Raw genomic sequence first — 22,456 nt, forward strand, 5'->3', positions numbered from 1 at the left:
AAGGCAATGTTTTTCTACAAAAGCGTGTTCTAAAAAAGCACTGGTGAGACATCAATATAATCTAGGTATATAAAAACACTCGTGTACAGTGTGGCAACGTTGTGTCAAATTTTCAGAGCAATTGGGCAAGCACATTCGGAGATTATCGATTATACACAAGGTACATCTTTACATTTTTATTTATATGATGATATCCTTCCTAACTTGCGCTAGCAAGTTCCATATCCTAGCAGAGTTCCAAACATCCCCCTTTTTAAATTACACAGTGGTTAGCTTGTTGCTGGCTCATCTGAGCCTCACTACTTAAGATTCCTGCTTTCCCTTTTTATGTCCCTCCTAAAAGAATAGACACGACTATCTGATTAAAGTTAACATAAAACTAGTTTACTTACAACCATCCAGTTCACAATAAGATTCCTGAAGGCAGACTTAATTTACAGAACAACATATAACTATGTGAACTATCCCATAAGGGAAATAGTCACTTCTCCTAACTCTTAGGAACACAAAAATGGAGAACAAGAAGAGCAGAACATGGAGGCCATGTGCTCCTCTGTCCAAGAACAGGCCACACCCACATTAAGTCAAATGCAAAGGAAGTCTGCCCCAGCTCAGGAAGAACTAGCAAGTTTTCTCCTGAGTGATACAAAGCACTCCCCAGCATGTGCATTGTAGGAATGTTGCATTTGACTGCAATACGTTTTTGCATCCCACAATTTCAAATGTTGAAATCTTGCAACCACCCAGGTCAACTTCAGGTCACTGAGTCCATCTGCCATTTCTATCGCAAAGTGCAGCCAAACACTGGGGCCTGCATTATCTACCATGAGCACCAACTCTTCCTAGCTCAGCATCTCCAGGACAAAGAAATGGAAGGGCAGCTTCTGCAGGTCCTCAGCCAGCTCTACCAGAGTCTGCAGACAAGCAGGTGAGTAAGCACCATGTACAACATTTAAAATGGGAAAAAATGAGGCATTTCTAACCATGCTTTTTTATTTCAGTGATTTTGTTGTCAGACAACTTCAATTATTTTCACTTTTATCATTTTTAGTGCAAACTATGAAATTTTATATGCCCCTGTTGAGTTCAGACCACATGGCATGAACTACACCAGCCACAAAACAAGGCACAGTGGGTCTTAAGGCAAACCATACCTTTGGTTCAAAAAGTATCCAGATCCATTGAGAAACATGGTTTTTAATGTGTTTGTATTGCCCGGGGGCGTGTACACTGCTTTGAACATTTTGAAAAATAGTATGAAATACCCCAGGAAAATATTTTTGGCATTTGGTGCAGGGGTGGTAAATTAGGTGTTAAATTAGCCCCGGGATCTACTGAGAATAAATATTGTTCACTTAATTTTAAATACAGCTATCTATTGTGTACTTGCAAGTTACCACTGCTCTGTTTGCAGTATTGTCGTGATTGCTTAGGAATCTGGATGCTAACCTTCCTATGAAAGGTTGGATGAGCTCAGAGGGATGGAATGTATGGAGAGGACATTTGTACTGTAAGCCTCCTTGCTCAAGATTACAGGTTACCCTGGAGGAAAAGGGATGCACAATGGAAAGGACTGTGTAGGAATGCCTGCCCATCAACTCCTTATCTGCTAATTCTCTGACTACATGGCGCCCTCCATTTCAGACAGTGAGTGAGAGACTGGTGTCTATAGTACAGACAGAAAACTGCTGCCCACATTGATTAAAAAAGAAAGAAAAGAAATTATACCCACATACTGTTACAGAGGAGCCCCCTCCATGAGGAGGAGACTGTATCCACATCTTCCAGCTTCCGGCTTTTCCAGTAAAAAAGATGAATAGTTGTTTATAGAAGACATGCTGCCGCTCTCTGGTGCAGTGAGGGAGGGAGAACAATGTGGCCCTGTGTTGACACTGTCTTTCTGAAGGGGGAAAACTGGCATTGTGACCTCATGCTGATGCTGCTTACCTGAAGACTGACAGGCCATTGTGACATCATTCCAATACTGCCTCTCTGAAAAAGAGAGAAACACTTCACATATGACCAACAGATTTTATGAAAAGAAGTTGTCTTTTGCATCCTAGAGCAGACAGGGTGTTCTTAAATCTCACCCACCCCCTGCTGCCATCTTATTCATACATCACCTCAAATGCAAATTTCACTTTTTGTGAGGACACTGGTGGTGCTTTCCACAAGTCACAACTCTTGACTCCTCTCTGGTGTATTTACAGAGTTTTATTATACACATATGTACAAGACGGAGCTAAAGTTTCCATGACCGTTCAGTCACTATCAGATTCCAGAAGTGCTGATCAGCGGGACCGTCTCCAGCACAGTATCTTGGGTGTCCTCAGTCTCCTCCTCTCCTCTCTGCGCTTTTGACCTCGGCGCTGTTGAAGAGATGGGGCAATGCATTCCCCTCCCCTCCTGAGCCGCTCAAATGCTGATCAGGGTCTCTGGCGTCTGAGACCTCTCCCTCCACAGAGCTCTGGCATGACGTTCTCACCCCACCCCCACCCCGATGGTGCTCTGAGCTCCCTGCCTCCCTGCCAACTTGCAATGCCTCTCTGCTGACCCCTGGTGGTCCCCTGACACTTTTCCTCAGCCATGTGGCACTGTCCCACCAGTGGATTAAAAAAAGAAAGAAAAGGATTTGGGGTGACTGCTTCTGGCTGCCTGTGATAGTGTCTCTCTGTGCCAGAGGTGGGGAGTCTGTGGCCTTCCAGATGCTGTTGAACTCCAGTTCTCACCATCACCAGCTAGCATGACCAGCAGTCAGGCATGATGGGAGTTGTTGTCCAGCAAGATCTGGAGGATTACAGGTTGCCAGAAGAATGGTAAAGGTAAAGGGACCCCTGACCATTAGGTCCAGTCGTGACTGACTCTGGGGTTGCGGCGCTCATCTCGTGTTATTGGCCGTAGGAGCTGGCGTACAGCTTCCAGGTAGCAAATCATTTATCTGATGAACAGGAGCCACTGAAAAGTCAGTAGCCACATATGCGACAACAGTTACATGGATGTTACTAGTCCAAGGATGGAAGGAATAAAAAATCCTGGCTAGGGGAGAATGGGCAAGCCAAACTGCTGGACTATGCTGAAATGGCAAAACTAACAGGGAGACTCAGAAATCGAAAGGATAAGAACTTTGAAAAAGAATGGGAACAATTTATAATTTATTTAGGAGACCATTGTAATCAAATTAAAACTTTAGCTGGACTCCAAGACTCACTTGTAATGTAATGATGGATGATTAGAAAAAAATGAAATTTGGAGAACGGACTGATAAGCAGTTTTGAACATTGTAATAAGGAACCATGTAGGGGATGGGGGGAAGTCAAGAGATGCAGAGAATCTCAAGAGATGATTATATAAATTGCTGGATTGTAAACTTGTATTGGTAAAAGCAAATAAAAAATATTTTCAAAAGAAAGAAAAGAGAAGTCAGTAGCCACTGAGATGAAAAGGCATCAGAGAGAGTTGCAGTTATTTTTCCTTAAAAAGAACACCCTAAAATCAGAACTACAAACAGTTATCTCCTGGATGGCCTACTCTTTGCCATGTTTGCAGTGTGATATTGATCCCATTACTAATGTGCAAACATCTCATTTGTGCAATCCATTTACCACAAAGGGGGGGGGCAGATTTCATAGGTGATGTAAACATACATTTCATATGTTGCCAATTATGAACCTCAGACTCATTCTTGCAGATAGAGAGGCTACTCTCTGTTGCACAGTGTGAACGGGACTTCATTGTAGAGAATAGGAAAGGCATGGTTCCATGGCAGGACACTCCTTGATAACAGAACTACAGCGGCAGCCGCGGTTTTCCTTACACCAAATGCTGTAGGGTTCTTAGAACAGTAAGTGATTATGACATGCCTGGCCCATTCCACCTGCTTTATAAGAGCTTCTCTGTTAAGTTTAGCACTAAATGAAAGGGGATCATCGTTCAGCTTGTGTAGGACTTAGGAAACAATGATGCAAGGAAAGCTTTGCAGGGCTGGTCAGAAAGGATTGGTTTGTTTTGACTTGATGCACAAGCTCCCACATTTTCTTTGCAATAATGGAGCCTCCATCAACCCCCTCAGATATGTGAAACGGGCCCTGGATTATACCAAACAGTCTCTGAGAATCTTCATTGACCTGGAGGAAATGGTCAAAACAGCCCAGGCCTGGCTGCAGGCTGGAAGGCTTTACTATCAAATGCAAGAGGATGAACTTGTGGAAATGTATTTGCAGGTAAAGTAAAAAATAAGAGGACTGGTTGTGTCTAACTAGCTGCTATGTGATGTAAGGTTGCCATGCTGAGGTTCCAAACACTAATAAATAGCAAACTGCTATCTGCAGGAAAATCATTATCTTATCATTTTGATTTAATGTACAGTGTCTGGCGCATGGTGATTGCTGAGTCAGAGTCGGTGTCTAATAGAAGTAGTGTCAGCCGTGGCAGTAAATTTCCCGCCAGTTGATGGACACTGAATAGAACTTGGCTGAGGGAGAGGCATAAGTCTTGTATACTGTACTCGCATGCAGGTTTATATTCTCAGAGCTTCACTTGGGTATGAAATGTGCAATGACTCGCGGCACACTGATAAAAGGTTTATTTGTGCCTAAACTCTCAAATTCCATTACTGAAGAGCTCATTAAGTGAACCCCCGTGATTATTTAAAATTGAAGAAATATTATTGAAGCGTATGGATTTATTTGCGACATTTGGATGTTTCCCCCCTGGGGAGGCTGGTAGTGAATGCTAGAGGGGAAGAGGGGGTTAAATAGAAGAATGTTGTAGCAATAGATGCCACAGTACAGAATTAAGGTGGAGAAAGAGGGGGAGCTATGGAGTGAGGCAGGCGAACATTAGCCCCCTGATCACCCCCTGATCAATGGAAATAATTTTGGAACTTTTAGCATATGTGATAATCATTTTTTCCTTCGTGATTATGAGTGCAATTCACTACAGTTTTGGAGAAGAGGACTTTATGTTTGCAATAGAAATTCGGACTCTTATGAGTCTGTCCATGCCAATACAATCCCACTGATTTGTAGGCAGTTGTGTATTTACAGTATTGAATTGGTTTGCACCTGAATGTAAGTAGCAAATAGCATTAATATACAGTGGTACCTCGGTTATTGAACATAGTCCGTTCCGGAAGATCGTTTGAGTTCAAAAACAGAAAACTCAATACGGAAAACTCAATACGGGAGCTGTGTGGCATGTTTGACTTCTGAAAACCCATTTACAAGGGTTTATGGTGTTCGAAAACTGAAACGTTTGCCAATGGAGACGTTCAAAAACCAAGGTACCACTGTAGTTACTATACTGTGAGCAAACATGAACATTGCATACATGCTGCAATGACGAAGGGCCGGGCATAACATTCAGTCATATCTTTTAGCCATACTTTGCATTCTTCTTGTGTGATGATACTGCCATTGCTCTTACCCTGACGTGATCCCTTTCCCAGGCAGCCATACAGACGTCACTGAAATCTGAAGAGCTGCATTTGGCCATGGAGCTATATGAAGAGGCTGGTGATGTCTTTTTCAATGGGATCCGGAACAGACAAAAGGCAGTGGACTATTACAGGGTATCAACCACACACACAAAAATGGCACTTATGTCTGTATCTGTGGACATCTCCTTATCACGACTGCACTTGAGTATTATTGACATGGATTGAGATAGCCTATGCTGAAATAGAGGGAGGAAGTTTAAGGAAATGCTTTTTCACACACCTCGTGACTGTTCATAGGTTTATCGAACTATAGTGATACTGTTTGCAGAATCTTTATGAGCAAGAAAATATTCCACATGAGAAAAAATGTAGTTGTGAAGTCATATGATAATGTCTCAGAGTTGTTGGTTTCATTAGGACTTGAAGTGGGGCTCTGTGGGCTTGGTTTGTCTCATGGCCCTACTAAACATTATCATTCTGTCTTCCTATTCTCACTGGATGCTTATTTTAAAGCAGGAGATTGTGTTTCAGCTGGGGAACATAGGCAGAAATATTCTGCTGCACCAATGTACCATGTAGCACGGCTAGGTACAAAGGAGTGAACTCCCTAGATTAAAGGCCATTTTTCATAGCATTTTTGAAAGCCTGGAATGTATAAAAGACTGATTATTCCAACTGTAGCCTTGATTGCATTAGTTTTTTTATCCTGAGAAGTTTTATTTGATTTTAAGAAAAGCTTGCACACTGCATCATTCTTGTAGTAGCAGAAAGTTGAATTGAACAGAGCTCACATGTAGCTTGAAGGCAAGCCCTAACCTGGTGCCCTCCAGATGTTTGGGACTGTAACTCCCATCCGCTCCAGCTGTGGAAGGCTGCCTTACAGTTTCTAGACAAAAGCCAATGGAGCAAAGTTCCAGAGTTACAAAACACACACATTGTGTAACAATCTCTTTTTCTTCTGGGGGGTACAAGGGATAGGGCAGAATATATGGCTGTGTTTATGCTATTTATCATATGAGAAGAAAATGTCAAGGCCTGGGATTTGCTGGGTTTATTTTGACTCGTTAGAAAATGAGAATTTGAAGGAGAAACAGAGAGACATGGCATCCAAATTTCCTCCACAATTTCCTCTACAAGACCTTGTAATAATAATGAATATTGTTAATAATTTTTAAATGTATTCCAAGTTCTCCTCCTTTGAGGATGTGGAAGTGGCTGATATTGGGTGGGTAGAGTTGAATGGGGGGGGGAGAGAGAGCAACTTGGAGGAGTAATGTCTTTGCTATATGATAAATTATCAATACGCTATCAATACACAAGGGGAAATGCTAGATGTACTGAATGGTGGAAAGAGACAGGTATAATGGCATATCCCTTTTGTTTGGACTGTCCTTCTCTCCAAAGGGCTAATATGCAGCTCAAATGGTGGTGTGACATGGTAAGAAGTTATGAAGTGACATGAAAACATTGTGTCATTCTCCCCCCCCCCCCAGGGAGGAGCTGTCCCTTTGGCTAGGAAGCTGAAGGTGCTGCAGACTGAGTTGAGAGTGTTCAACAAGCTGACGGAGCTGCAGCTCGGACTCCAGAATTATGAGAAGGCTTTGGAATTTGCTACCTTGGCAACCAGGCTCAGTGTGGATGTAGGTAGGAAAGGACTAAGGATATGTAGCACAGGAATGTCTAAGCCACCTTGTGGAAAGCACCCAGGGAAAGTTGCAGTGGACCAGGAATTAGAGAGACCACTGTTCCTGGAAAAGCCACTATTATAATACACATTTTAATAGCAACTCACTCTGAAGAGCAGGCTAAAAAATTTTTAAATAGATACATTGCAAAAACCAAGATAGATTTAAAATGCTGAAATGAACCGATAGTAAAAGTAGAAAAAGAGCGCAGAATGTCACCAAATGCCTAAGTAAGAGATGTGTTCTTCTGCTGCTCTTGGAGATAGATACTTGTTTGGAATCAAAGGAGGTGGGTCTGTATTGATTTTAAGAACTGAAGAAAGAAAAGAAGGAGTTTTATCATTCATTGCTGGGGACCCTGTCACTGAGGAAGAGTTCCCAAATATGTTCATTTCCCCCCAAATGAATTCTTCCAATGTCTCAACCAGAAATTATCTAACCAAGACAATGCACATGGTCTCCGTGAGGACAGAGGGTTGGAGTAGATGGGCTTTGGCCTGATCCAGCAGGACTATTATGTTCTTATGTTATGTTAACATTATTGGCTTTATATTAGTGTGGCTGCAGCCAGTAGTCTAGAAATTCCTAACTGAAGTAAACTGGCATTTTATGCCAATTATCCATTAACTCAACCAGCTTTTTAATATGGGTTGGCTACCACTGGCCACAATGCAGTGTGTATTCATTCTAAGGAAGAGTGTGTAGATCTCCCTAAATCTGTCAACGTATAAATCTGTTTTGCTCCTCCTATCTTTTGATGTTCAGTAGAAATTGTCTGCAATTACTTTTAGAAATAGTGCGTCTAATTTCAGATTTATAGCCTGTTCTGTGGTTATATTAAAGTGCAAGTTGCCGTTCAGTCCATCCCTTCTTTGCTGTGGATTTTTCCCCTCTTTCCATAGAAGTAATGGACGCTTCTAATCCTGTGTAATGAAAATCTGCATTTTAAAAAATGCATAATGAATTTTTAAAAATCACACAACGGAGACCAGAATGACATATATATTTATTTTGTTTTAATTGATGGGAAACCTACCTGTCATGAGTTTGACATGAATTTATGCTATCAAATTGACAGTGGCGCAGATTTTTTTTTAAGACATAGGGATTGGAATATGCATTGAAAAGCCAGAGAAAATGGCATCACGCAGTAGCAGCAGCACTGCAACCAAAGCAAATTAAGTCAGAGGAACTGCTCATTGTTTTGCTGTTGTTGTTTTTTTTGGGGGGGGGGGACAGAAATTCAGAAAGAAGGAAATTGAGAAGCATCCTCAATTCATACAGCACTCAGAGTCACCAAACATGTACTCATTTGTATATTAGTAGGATGTGTCATTAATCTTATTTAATTCTAATTCTAATTCTAATTCAAGGAGATCAGTTGCAAGAACTGGTTGCCTTTCACCGCCTGGCGACAGTGTACTATTTTCTGCAAATGTATGAAATGGCTGAGGACTGCTACCTGAGGACACTCTCTCTGCGCTCACCATTGTTGCAAGGTGCTCAGGAAGCTATGTATTATTCCAAGGTTTACTGTCGCCTGGGAGATTTGACCCTGCACAAACTAAAGGTGAGTGACAGTAGTCTGTGACACATCCTGTGATGAATCTCACCAAACATGTGGCAAGGCCACATGCTAAGTTTCATCTGACCTTGTGCTTAAATGAAGTCTTCCACTAGCTCATTAAAAATCTAAGAGCCTGCAGTCATCAGTTGCCATGAATTGTTCCAGAAAATGCCACCCATTTGTGGCGCTGTACGTGCTCTGCTGTGCTGGCTTCTGCCTTGCTGCAGTTCCAGAGCCTGTTCAATCTTCCCTGGACCTCCAAATCCCCTGACTTCAGTCTTGAACCTTAATTTTGCTTTTCAATAGCCCTTCTACTTCCCTTTGACACTAATTTTTCTCTCTGGCAATCTAGACCATCCCACCTCATTCTCTGTGGCTAGGTATGAAACAGAGTTGTTGTTCTAGAATCTAGATTCAGGTAGGTAGCCGTGTTGGTCTGACGCAGTTGAAATACATATAAAAATGAAAATAATTGTCCAGTAGCACCTTAGAGACCAACTAAGTTTGTTCTTGGTATAGAGCTTTTGTATGCATGCACACTTCTTCAGGTACAACAGAGTAGTAGTAGTTGTTGTTGTTAAAATCTGAAGATCACAGGGTGATTCACAACATAAAAACAAAAAATGAGAACACAAAATTCATAATAAAACAAAAAACAAACCAATAATCTCCCTCCTACAAACACATTTTAAAAGCCGTAGAATGTTAATCAGCCAAACGCCTGGTTGAAGTGAAACATTTTTGGCTGGCACCTAAAGATATGTAATGAAGGCACCAGGCAGGCCTCCCTGGAGAGAGCATCCCACAAATGGGGAGCCACTGCAGAAAAGGCCCATTCTTACGTTGCCACCCTCTGGACCTTTTGTGGAGGAGGCACATGCATAAGGGCCTCAGATGATGATTGCACGGTCTGGGTCAGTCCATAAGGGGAAAGGCAGTCTTTGAGGTATTGCAGTTCTGAGCCATTTAAGGCTTTATAGGTGAAAACCAGCACTTTGAATTTGGCCCAGAAGCTAACTGGCAGCCAGTGTAGTTGGGCCGGAATCGGTAAAATATACTCGAACCGTCTTGTCCCGGTGAGCAACCAGCCTGCTGAATTCTGCACCAGCTGAAGTTTCTGAACTTATTAGAAGCTGTGCCATGACTGGAAGAGTTCCTCTCTAAAAATGCTGCTTGAGGCACAAATGTAACCATATTTTCAAGGTTCTCTCTGGTTTTTAAAAGATAGTTGGGAGAGGCCCAATTAGCCTTCTCTATTAACCTTCTGCCACCAGATGAAGCCATTGCCCCAACAAAGTGATTTGTTTTTCTGCTGCTGGTGTTTCTTTGGGATGCTTGTTTTAATTTTCAGTGTTGCTTTTTCTCTGCTCTTGCTTTTATTTAGGGTTTTTCATTACAGTTTTATTTATTGCATTGCTGTGCTTTTATACTGAATTAAATATTCAATATATTATTGTTAGATGCCTTTTGGCACCTAGTGAGGATGGTGGAGGGTAAATAATAAATGATACATTAAATAGATGTGTGGAGGCAGAAATTAATTAATAATTATTGTGATCTGTGTTGGTCGATTAGAGCAACGTCAGTATTCCTCTGGTGACTGACTAACTGTGCAACTTGATTAAAGAGATCCGTGGAGTATCCATTAGGCTTTGGTCCCTGCATTGCTACCCACAGTCAATCAAACTGGTTTCTCACCCCTCTAATTTTCTGCTTGCCTTTATCCTCAGGATGAACAAGATGCAGCTAACTACTTCCTCTTGGCCTTGGCTGCTGCCACTGAGCTTGATGACCAGGCTTGGGAATGCAAGATTCAGTCTAAGCTGGCACAAATATATCATGCTTCCCAGTCCGATAAGAGCCCAAGGGGGTGGACCACGTATCGGGCCCGGTGGCTGAGCGAAGGAAGACGTGATGTATGACAAATCACCTTGTGGGACTCAAGAGCTCTCAGACCTCTGAACCAGAAGAAACAAAGCTCGTTTTTCTCACCTCACTGCCAGCGAGCTCTCAAGTGCCTCCTTGACTTTGAAGTGAAGGGGAGAAACACGTTCCGGTGCTTCACTCTCCCTGTGTTTTGAAATTACTGATGAGAAAACCTTCATCTGTCGGGGGATGGATGCGCTTGCTCATAGACCGACCCAAAGTGGATAAAAGCCAGGTCCCTTGTGTTTTTAATAGCCTAATATTTATCAGCAACACATACAAAGAGAAGACTTCCATCTAGACCTCATTTAATCAGATACACACTGAGAAAGTGTTGCTTAAAGTGCAAATTGAAAGCACAAGGTAGGATATAATCAAGAATTAGCTTGTGGGAACATAAGTTGGCCAGGCTTTGAAGTAGCTGGAGATGATCTCTGAAAAGATACAGCATGAGGGTGTTCAACCTGTACCCATTCAACTTCAGTGCCAAAATGCAAGCACACTTTCACATTCCCTGCAAACCTTGAATGAGCCCTGAAAGACAGAAAGTTCACTTACAGGAACTTTTTTGGGGGGGGGGTTGTTTGTTTTTTAAGGATTGTGTGGTGTTTTAAGTTGTTGGCAATCTGTACTTATGTTTATTTCTGTTTTTCAGCTTTATCTTTATCTTCAAACAGTTTCTCTGTGCCGGTATAAACTACACCGGAACCACAAAGATATTCATAGCAAAAGACATAATGGCAGATAAGCACCTTTAAAGAGAGCATGTGCATGTGATGGGTAATGGAGAAGACGATCAAAAGAGGGTTCAGGACACAAGTAACAAGCTGCCTTTGCAACTGAATTGATAGAGGAATATACTGGCACACTGAACCACGTGATGCCCCTAGCTTGCCATTCCATAGGAACCTGGGACGTGACCCATTACTGAGTCAGACTACTGGTCTATCTAGCTCAGTTTTATTGATACTGTCTGCAGCTCTCCAGGGTTCCCAGGCCAGATTGTTTCCCAGCTGCCCCTGGAGATACCAGGTGTTGAACCTGGAACCTTCTGCATGCAAAGCATGTTCTTTGCCACCCTGACCTACACCCCCTCTCTTCTTCCCGGTTCATTTCTTCCTACTCCAGCACAAAGTCTGTGATGGAGGCACTAAGCTGCAGATTGTTTTGCTAATTTTTCCAAGCCAGAACACAAGGAAGGAGGTGGAGGTGGCACTGCAAGAGAGAAGCGGGTAGCGAGAGGAGCAAGATGGGTGGAGCATTCATTTCATTGATTTGCTTGTCTTCTCAGTTCTTTTTTGAAGCTGGACTCGGAGTGCCATGAATTCTTTCTGAATATTAAGTGTGCCTCCTGGTGAAAGTTCTCAGTAGATCCTGAATTCTACAAATCATCTCAGGCCCGGGCTTGAATCTGGCTTTTTCTATCTGAAGCCTCAGCACTCTCCACATATTACCACCACTACCTCTCTTTCCCAGGCCCACTCAAGTCCTCTTGCCTGATTGGAATCCTTTGAACTGCAACATTGTCTCTTGCTTGCCAAGATGGAGAGGTGAAGTTGGGTGTGTGAGGAAACCCCTGACTTCCGTACAGTCCAGACCTACAAAAGCCACATCCATTTCCCTGAATCCTTTGGGGACTTGCTCCACCTGCCACTGGCAAGTGGCCCCAGAAGGTTGCCCATGAGGGAATATGGCCCTTAATATAAAAAAGGGACAGAGCCTGAGGAAGGTTAGTCTTAGAGAGGGACGAGGGCAGGTGCACTGAGCAGCAACTCTTCTCCTCCTCCAACAACAGGGGGATATATTGCTCTGCCTTCTGAGTGAAATAGGGGCTCTGGCTACAGGATTTAATGAAACCAAATCATGGCAGCCTTTGCCCTCAGAGTCAGGCCCTCAGTTCTTTCCTGGGAGAACATAAGAAGAGCCTGTTGGATCAGGCCAATGGCCCATCTAGTCCAGCATCCTGTTCTCACAGTGGCCAGCCAGATGCCTGTGAAAAGCCAGAAAGCAGGACCTAACACAAGAGCACACTCTCCTCCTGTGGTTTCCAGCAACTGGTATTCAGAAGCATTCAGAGATTCTTTCTTGGCAACAGGGAAAGTGTGTCCTTTTTGTGCATGTAGTTCCCAAGTCTCTACTGGACCTGGATCTGAGAGTAGCTGAATCCTGTGTATCCAGAGATATGGAGTAGCATGAATTCCACAGGGAGGGAACGTTTCAATAGCTACACCCAGTAGGCCTCTGCTTCTTTACTGCTGCAATGCTTGCTCTGTTGCCTCCTGGCACTTTTCCCCGCTGGGTGCTCCCATCCCCTTCCATTGAGGCTGAGATGATATACCCCATGTAGGAATGGCATGTTTATTTTTGGCAGGGCATGGAGCATTACCCTGCGCCAGCTTCAAGTGTTTGCAAGCTGTTCTTCACAGTCACCTGAGCTCAAATGAGCTTTTAAGTCTACTTGGAGATGCCACATGTTTACAGCAATCCTGCAGCCACATCACAAATGCATGAAGTTCTGTGCATTCCATGCTCTAAATCAGAAGTCCCAGGGCCTCTGTGCCTACAAATGTCTGATGCCCTGTTGTTTAATGCAGGGCAGCTAGTCTTAACATCATGTTACAATTCTTTTCCTGTATAAAGCCACTTCAGAGAAGGTGGGGAAGAGAATCGTCTTTTCCATGGGATGTTCTGTTTGCACAGTGTGTCTCTGAACTCTTTATCATGTTATGAAAAGCACAGATGAAAGTGAAGAGGTTTTTCCTCTGATAATAATAGAAGCTGGGATCATTTCCATGGAACTGAATATTGGGAGGTTCAGAACAGACGAAAGGAAGTACTTCCTCACATGTTGCAGCGTTATGGAATTCATTGCTATGAGATGCACCGGCCACCAATGCAGTTGGTTTTAAAAGGGAGGGGGTTAGGCAAATTTGGGGATGGCAAGGCTCAGTGACTACTAGCCATGTGGCTGTGTTCTCCGTCCTCTCAATACCAGCTGCTGGGGCGTGCAAGTAGTGAAAGTGCTATTGAACTCAGGTCCTACTTGCAGGCTTCCTACAAGCATCTTTTTGGCTACTGTGAGATGCTGCACCAGATGGCCCTTGGGTCGGATGCAGCCACACTCTTCTTAAGTTCTTACAACGTAAAAAATGTAGCTTCCCACCCCCTGGACCCATTTCAAAGGATCTTGCACTTCTGCTCCACCAGGAGATGCTGAGGGAGCCCCCACATTTGGAGCAGGCAAGCCTCCCTGTGGGGTAGATGCTACTCTCACAAGCCCCAGCTCCATGTAAAAAACAATATTGAATGAATGCAACATTGTGTGTGATTGTTAATCTCTGCTGGTAAATTCCTGAGTTGCTACCATGCCTGCCTGCTTTCTGCCTGAACGTTTGAGTCTCTGCTAAGAAGCATGAGGGATCTGAGGCCTCCCTGTTGGCTATAGCAGTAACTCTGAACTGTGCCAGTCACAGCAAAGGGCTGATGTAGCCATCCAGGACATGCCTCAGAACAAATGTCACAGTGTCTAAATATGAGGGGCAATACCTAAAGTTACAGAGCAACGTGCTGTGCATGTAGAAAGCTCCAAGTTCTGTCCCTTGACATCTTCCATTAAGCAGATGTTGGGTCCTAAGACCTTGGAAAGCTACTGTCTGTTGTCATACTGGATTAGATGGAGTAATGGGTTGGTTGCCTTGTTTTAAGGCAGCTTCATATGTTCATACATGTTTCTGGGTGTTGTAGCGCTGGGCGTTTGCCAGCTTACAATGTACAGTTTTGCTTTTTCTTTGTGCTATATCTCATCTCACCGCTAGAGAGCAATAAGCAATAAAAAATTACTTCCTGGTAATGATTATTTTTCAGTTGTTACTAAAAGCAAGAATCATTTTTTAAAATAAAAAAGGACACCTTAACCATCGGAACCTTTAAGATGCAGCTGTGTATATTTGAATGGACACTGTTAGTCTCTCCCAGATGTGTTTCTGCATACTTTCTAAGTCAGGCATCCCCAAACTTCGGCCCTCCAGATGTTTTGGACTACAATTCCCATCTTCCCCAACCACTGGTCCTGTTAGCTAGGGATCATGGGAGTTGTAGGCCAAAACTTCTGGAGGGCTGCAGTTTGGGGATGCCTGTTCTAAACCCTAAACAGATCACAGATCCCTTCTCCCACTCCTTATTTGTGGAACAAATCAGTTAAGATGACAAAGAACTGGGCTTTGTTGCTTAAGGGAGAACCTTTAGAAATAACCCTGATAGGTTCAGCTTTTGTTGGATAGCATTTCTGATTATTGTAGAGAAACACTGAAATTATGAAATAATACAGTGTGCTCTAAGAAGCCAGAAATTAACCACCTGCTGTAAAAATAATTAGCAATACTTACTATTCTTTGAAAAACACGCTGCTGGTTTAAAATTTTGCATCTGAATTAGTTTCTCTCGAACACACACACACACACACACACACACACACGTAGGGGGGGAGGGAGTCAGGTAGACAGTACTCTCACAGCGCACAGTCTGCCTGCTCCCACCCTTTCTACAGTCTTCTGGAAGTGTGCAATTGTTTAACACCCTGATCATCCTTTAAAGAATTGTGTAAAACGAACCATCTATGTGTAAATCACACAGAGTGTCTGAATAGGTGACTGGACCTTAATTTGGTCCCCCACACTTTTACTTAATAGCTTTTAGTTTCATGTAGGCTCACACTTTCAGACTCCTGATTTACAGTTTCTGAACCTTTGGAACTGGCGGTTTCACTAGAATTCTGCTTCTCTAATTGTTGATGCTGCCAGTACCTGGAACTTGTGACAAGAGTCATCCAATCAAGTGCCTAGTTCTCGCTGCATTTCATAACATCTCTCAAATGTGAATTTCAAACATGCAACCCCACTCTAGGATCCTCTTGAAGCATTTCCTTCAAGCCTTCCAGGGATTTGTAGCTTTCCCAGGAGGCCTTTCTCACTTCCCTTGGTAGTTATAACAGGCACAAAGGAAAAGGAGTTGGAAAAAAAATACTGTATATCTAATCAGCATCGCTAACCAATGCACTCGCTGGGTAGGAAAGGTGAGACACTTTCTTAAGCATGTTTACTCAGAAGCAAGTCCCTTGGAATTAGATGAGACTTGCTTTCTAGCAGGACTGCTTAGGATTGCAGCCCTCCGCGATGTTTAAATACACTCTGGGCGACTGGAAACTGGCGCACCTCCAGCAAAGTAAGTGGATGCACACACCAGCTGAGAATGTGGCCCAAGAATCTTAACCTCATTTGGCCCCTTTAATTTGCAGCAAAGAATTCCGTGCAGCCTGGGAAAAATCAATAACTGCACGAATCTCCACTTGGGAATATCTCACGTGGCATGAGTCTGCTTCCCTTTGCAGATCTGGGCTGCCTTCCTAGTGTGATCTGAGATTTTACCTCCCAGGGGTGGGAATCATAATGTTCAGCAGCTACTGCAATTGCTTGAAAACAGAATGAGTCCTAGATTGGGCAGTCACTAAGAAATTGTGGAATATATGCTTGCTGTTCTATGACTTCTCCACAGCCTTTGGTGAGCATGAGGCTGGTGACTTGGTTTCTCCAGCTGTCAGTTGCAATGCCATTTCCCCTGCCCACAGTTGCCCAGTAGAAAATAAAATTAAAACGCTGTCTTGCATGGAAGAAGAAGCAATCATTACACTATTGCAGTGTTCGGCGGGATTATTGTAATTAGTAATCACTTGCAATGAGAAATGTCCTGATGAAATTGCTGATAATAGCAAGAAGCTGCTGCACAGTTGAGGACTGGAAAATTGGACAGGCTGATTTGATGGACTGGAGGAAAGTAAATGCATGTGAGGTCCAGAAAGCACTTTCATCAACTGCTGGGGGTTCATCAGCTGGAAATGATAAATTAGCATTGTGTAATTGTTGTTTATACCCTGCTTTTACCCTTTTACCCTTCTTTTACAAAGAATACCACTGTGCAATAAAAATAAACAATGAAAACTACACCCCTGCAAATACTAAACTAGCATTCAGATAAGCTATCAATTAAAAGTAGGGCAATCAAAAGCAGCAGTTCATAAAACACTGAAAGTTACAGGAAGAAAGCAACCACGGGGACCACAAATCCATCAATGTGATAAAAGCAAGCAGTGAAAATGAATGTAATTTTATTAAGTATTGGGAGCTTCTAGTATGTTTTATCCACAGGTTGTTTAAATGCTCCAGTTTCTTTAGCAATAAAAAGAGAAACCACGAACAATTTAAAACTTTTTTTTCTTTTTAAATGCAGAAAACTAAATCTCTCTTCATGGTACAAATGTAAATGGAAGAGAAGAAACTGATAATAAATTGCATTCTTGTTAGCTGTTTGATTGCTGTGAATTCACATAATACAATCTTTTTTCCTGGTAGGTAGGAAAAGTAACAGGGTGTGTGTGTTTGTCATGGGGCATGAAAAAAGAAAGTGGGAAGGCAGGAGAGGAATTTTTTGTGTCACCTGGGCAAACAGCCCGGTGAGATATTATGTCACAACAGCTGTTGCTATGGGGGAGGGAATACAGTTATCATCAAAGCAATCCTGAAAGACATCCCATATGTCATTACATTTTTATTCAGTGTTCATTTGTATAATTTTCAAGGGCTCCAGGAATATCAGTTCTGGGAGCTTTGCTTTTTGGGTCATCAATACTGGGTGGAAAGAGTCAGATTTCCAAGCCTGTGAAATCAGCAACTCAAGCTGTGCATATAATCCAAGCCACGTGCCCCTTACTCTGGAGAAGCCACAGAACCAGAATATAATCAGTGACAACTGAATGCCTACAAATGTGCCAGTAGTGGCTAGTGCGAGGTTAAAGCTGTGCTTCATGTCTTCCCCAAAACCCATAAATTTCTTTGCGGCTCAGATAACTATGTTAGATTAGGATCTACTTCCCCAAAAGGATAGACATCAGAGTAAATTCGTTTGATCAATTGGGAAACAGACTGGCAAATTTATTATTTATAGATCTAAAGTGTTTTATCCCACACTTCAGTTGAAAAAGGCGTCCAACGCAGCAAGTCATGAGGCAACTTAAGCATTTTACAAGTAAGCTTCCCTAATTGCTTCTTTACCTATCTGTAGGAAAGCATGGAGCCCACTTTGAAACACAGAATGGTTGGAAAACTTTATTCAACAGCCGAAAAAAGAAAGAAAAGTTTTTGACTATTTATCTGTAAGTAAAATACTGTACTCTTCTGGCCACCTCACGAGAAGAGAAGACTCCCTGGAAAAGACCCTGATGTTGGGAAAGATTGAGGGCACTAGGAGAAGGGGACGACAGAGGACAAGATGGTTGGACAGTGTTCTTGAAGCTACGGACATGAGTTTGACCAAACTGCGGGAGGCAGTGCAAGACAGGAGTGCCTGGCGTGCTAAGGTCCATGGGGTCACGAAGAGTCGGACACGACTAAACGACTAAACAACAACAACAATATACTGTACTGCAGTTCAGAGAGGACATGGACAAATTGGAAAGATTTGGGGAGGGGAAACTACTAGGAAAGAATAGCTAGAATTCAAACTATGGAAGGAACAGGTGAATAAACTCGGAATATTCAGCTCATAAAACAAATTATGGACTCGCTTCAGAAACTAAAGGGATAAGAAGCCGTAGACCTCCATGGGCAGTATCTATTTCATGTAAAGTCTCTTGGCACATAAATATGCAATAGGCAGGAAGTCTTCATAAATCTTTAATTAGCCCTTGACAAATTGACACTTTCAAATATTTAACAGGCTTCTCAGGAAGAAATGGGTGCCTTATGTGCTGAAGAAAAGGGCTATCATGAAAGGAATATAGATAATATAGAGGGCAAGTGTCAGAGAGGTCCTTAAGTGGTAGGACCTTCTGCTCACACAAATGCCTAAGTGCTGCCAATTCTATCTCTCTCTCACCAAACCAGCTTCAGCCCCACAGGCCATATTCAACAATGTTCTAGAGGGGCCCTGACTTTCCAGGCACCCAAATGGAACACCATTCACATACACCTGGATTCAACCCACTGCAAATGTTTGGAAGAATTTCCTCTCCTCATTGCCTTTCAGCAAAGGAACAAGCTCCCCAGTTAGGTTCTGGAATATCCCTTTTTGTTGGTTTTCGAATGATCCCTGTGCAGTATCAGAGAAGTTTGGGGAAGAATACATCCTGTCATGGAGCAGAATTTGGCCTCTATGTCCATCTGGGCTTTCTCGCAATGCTGTGATATTATCGCTGGCCTGACTTCATCCTTCCCTGCTCTCTTATGCTCCATTGAGTTCCCTAGAGAGCCTCCTTGTCACAAAGCAGGAAGCAAGGACCGGAAACTTGGCAACAAAATTCTCCCTTCACAGGAGTGATAGGAAGCATCATAAGTGCCAACAATTCTTGTAAAACTGCTTAATAGCACTGAAGCCTGGGGGTGGGTGAGGACACAGTGCCGGCTGTCAGGAGACAATCCAGAAATGAGATGAAAAACACAAAAATTAGTGTCCAAACACTAGAAACAAAGCAGTGACTTTGGCCCCAAACCAATCTCAAGATAGCTCACTCTATCCGTGTTCAGTGAGAGAATGACGAGCCCACCAGTTGGGCACCAAAGGAGATATGTCTCCCTGCCCACTGACGTCATCACTGACCTTTCTGAGAATAAATGTCTACCTCATTATTTTAAAGGGAAGACCAGTTTCTGGCTGGCTTGAACAAGCTGTGCAGATAGGGAAGCTACGTGGATTCGTATTTCATTGGCCTGAATCCAAAGGTCAGCCGCACAACATATGGAGCATCCAGTTCAGGGGCTTAATATTGTGCACGAGTTGTTCTGGTATCACAAATGGGTTATAGAGCCATAGAAGTGTAGAGTTGGAAGGGACCCCAAGGGTCATCTAGCCCAACCCCCTGCCATGTAGGTATCACAGCTAAAGAATCCCTGACAGATGATCATCCAATCATCATTTGGTGACTAACATCATGCAGATGGTTTGTTAAGAAAAACCCGGAGCAAGCAAAGCATAGGTATTCCATGGTAAGTGCCCAGTGTGAATGTTTTACTGCAGGATGACAATTTTGTACGAAAATGTGCACTACACAAAATATTTAATGGCATTAAGACGCAGAGCCTGCTGCTGGGGAACAGTTAATATATTGATTGCAGTAGTTCCCTCTTAAGTGCCACTGACTGTGCTTTGGTGCCAAACTTGCAAGGGCCAAGAGGTTGGAACGTCAACAAGCCTAGAAAGGAGAATGGGACAAGCTGCCATCCCTTGATATCCCATTTCCCTGTCATCTGTGTTATGCAAGGGCCTCAGAAATAATTAGCAACTCATTATAAACATTTCCTGTGGCGCAGACTAGACGTCCGACTCACAGAACGCTTCTTGCAGGCATTGAATGTATCCCCTCAGCCAAGCCATCATTTTATTATTGTGACGGAGGGAAGCAAGGTCCACCCTTACCTTTCCCTTCAAGCCAGGTTGAGAGGCCTTGGCTCACATGAAAACAAATAAAGCATTAAAATCAGAGAACAAAGGCAAAGCCCAGTGCCAAAAATTACTGTAAACAGCATCTTTCCTTTCCCTCCCTCCAGCTACTGAGCATGTTGAGCAATTCTCTTGCTATCCCAGAGAGGTCCACTGCTATCTCAGGGCCTGCTCTTGTGACTGCACTTGGATTGCTTTATCTTCAGGTTTGGGGAGCATCCAATGGTTTTCCTTCAGTTGATAACTAGATAAATACTTTCAGCTCAGGGATATAGCCAATGAGGTACCCTCCAAACAATGCGGACTACAACTCCCATCAGCCTCAGTTAGCATGGTCAATGATCAGGGATGATGAGAGCTGTACCCCACAAACTCTGGAAGGCACTGTGTAAGTTACCTGGCTTTAGCTCATCAAAGAGAGTTTCACTGTGTCTGCCTTAGAACATTTCCCCATGGCACTAGGGTCAGCAATGGCAAACGATCACTAGAGAATGAGCCAACATTTCTGAGGACACCAGAAGAGGCTTATCTTGCAACCTGCCTATCCAGTTAGTTTTCATGGGATGAGCAGGATCCACAGCTGCCTTTCACAGTTCTTCAAAAGCAAGGGTTGGATTCACAAGAAAAGCTTTGGGCTTGCTACAGACATAAGGAGGAGCCCTCCTGAAGGTCTGATCAGCAGAGAGATGCTGGGTGCTTGCCATTCTCTGAATGAGACACACATCACCCATGCTCCCTCCTGGTAGGCCAAATCTGAGAAACTCTTCTCTTCAAGGTTCTGTCTACAGACTCTTAAGAGCATGTTCATCTTGATATTCAGATTTAACAAGACAGCATTTGTCATACTCATAAAGCAGTAATTTAAAAAAATTGATTCGCAGTAACTTATGGAACATATCTGTTTCCAAGCCGTCAATCACCAACTCACCTTTAATTATGATTTTTATTTTCTGCTGCTGTATCAGGTTTCTTGAATAGTCAACGAGAACCACAGAGAATATATTGAGTACAGATTATTTGATTAACAAATAACATGCCTTTCGGTGCTAGTCTGAATATATTAGAACACCTGCTTAGCATAGTGTTTGTTGCATAAACAAAAATGGATTGGACAAAGCCTTCTTTTACACAATTTCCCCATAAATGTCTGTTTTAATAGTTGCATTGGTATGCAATACAACCTGGGGGGGGGGAGATTAAAAACAAGGGTGTCAGCTACAGATGCTCACATTTTCATGATCTCAGATGACCTTTGGGGTGGTGTTTCTGTGGCCAGATCAGCCCCTAGATAGAAGGGCTGACAAATGTCCTGAATTCTAATAGTTTGTCTCATCTTTCAGGCTCCAGGCTCCTTGCAGCTAAAGAGGGGAGGTTGCTTTTCAAATCCCACTTCATGTTCTGCACAATCAATATTATTTACTTAATTAATTAATTAACTGACAGCCTATCTGCATTCTGTGGCCACTAAGCATGCTCAGTCTGTCCACATTGTTTTTTTCCCTAAAGTAGTAGTAGTAGTAGTAGTAGTAGTTGTTGTTGTTGTTGCTGCTGCTGCTGCTGCACTTCTCCAAACTTTGGAGTTCACCTGAGCATGCAGATACCCCTTGCTTGTGCGTGGATGCTGCTATTCGTCGACATAAGGACCAGCACTTGGAGAACTGAAATCGCTAATAGTATAAGTCTATATGATGATGGTCTTACAAACTGGGTCCTTGGTTGACTAACCATATTCTTTGGTATTATAATAAGTCTTTTGTAGCTAATAGAAATAATGTATTTTTAACTATATTCATTTAGATCGGTATGTGATTCCAGGATTGTTTTGGAAAAGTTAGATAGCTTGTGTGTCCCCTTTTTTTGTTTTAATGTGCCGCAGCCCCACCCTGATACACTAGCAGATTGTTTGCATTTTGTAAATGCATGCAAGAATGTAAAGGTGACATCAATATAAGTCTTGCTCATGAAATGTTAAGAAACTACATTTAAGCAAACATTTATGAGTGCATGATTAATTAAAAATGCTTCCTTGACCTTCTCCCGCCTGCTGATGCACTGAGGCCAACACTACACTGGAAGGCTGGCAGTAAAGCCATGTACTTTAACAGGACTAGCTAAGCCTTCATAAAAACAATTGTTGTGCATATCAGTTTAGTAGTTTATGGATCCCACTAAAGGGCTGCCATCTTTGCATTTCCACCAATCCCAAATTGCACTACTCTGGCCCAAGTGGCTTGATGACTGCAGCTGAAATTATCTTGCCACTTCCTGTCACTTCATGGTTTAATCACAGGTTGCTAATTAGCTAGAAAGCACCTGCCATACAGCAACGGTGAGCACAAAGAGGATTGGAAGACT

General features: G+C 42.8%; 1 protein-coding gene across 9 annotated transcripts in view; it reads left to right on the forward strand.

The window, feature by feature from the left end:
* Positions 1-14,465, forward strand: part of SH3TC2 (SH3 domain and tetratricopeptide repeats 2) — a 45,107-nt gene extending 30,642 nt beyond the window's left edge. For 8 of the 9 annotated variants that reach the window (XM_088661826.1, XM_035105271.3, XM_088661825.1 and 5 more), the window contains 6 exons: positions 748-928; positions 4,070-4,220; positions 5,447-5,569; positions 6,931-7,081; positions 8,496-8,692; positions 10,420-14,465. In XM_088661826.1, the coding sequence (XP_088517952.1) occupies positions 748-928; positions 4,070-4,220; positions 5,447-5,569; positions 6,931-7,081; positions 8,496-8,692; positions 10,420-10,611 (995 nt within the window). In that variant the 3' untranslated portion in view covers positions 10,612-14,465. The remainder of the gene's footprint in view (positions 1-747; positions 929-4,069; positions 4,221-5,446; positions 5,570-6,930; positions 7,082-8,495; positions 8,693-10,419) is intronic. The other variant, XR_015948101.1, reaches the window with a different exon arrangement.
* The last annotated feature ends 7,991 nt before the right edge of the window (positions 14,466-22,456 follow it).

Source organism: Zootoca vivipara, chromosome 2, assembly GCF_965207765.1.
Source record: "Zootoca vivipara chromosome 2, rZooViv2.hap1.1, whole genome shotgun sequence".
Classification (NCBI taxonomy): domain Eukaryota; kingdom Metazoa; phylum Chordata; class Lepidosauria; order Squamata; family Lacertidae; genus Zootoca; species Zootoca vivipara.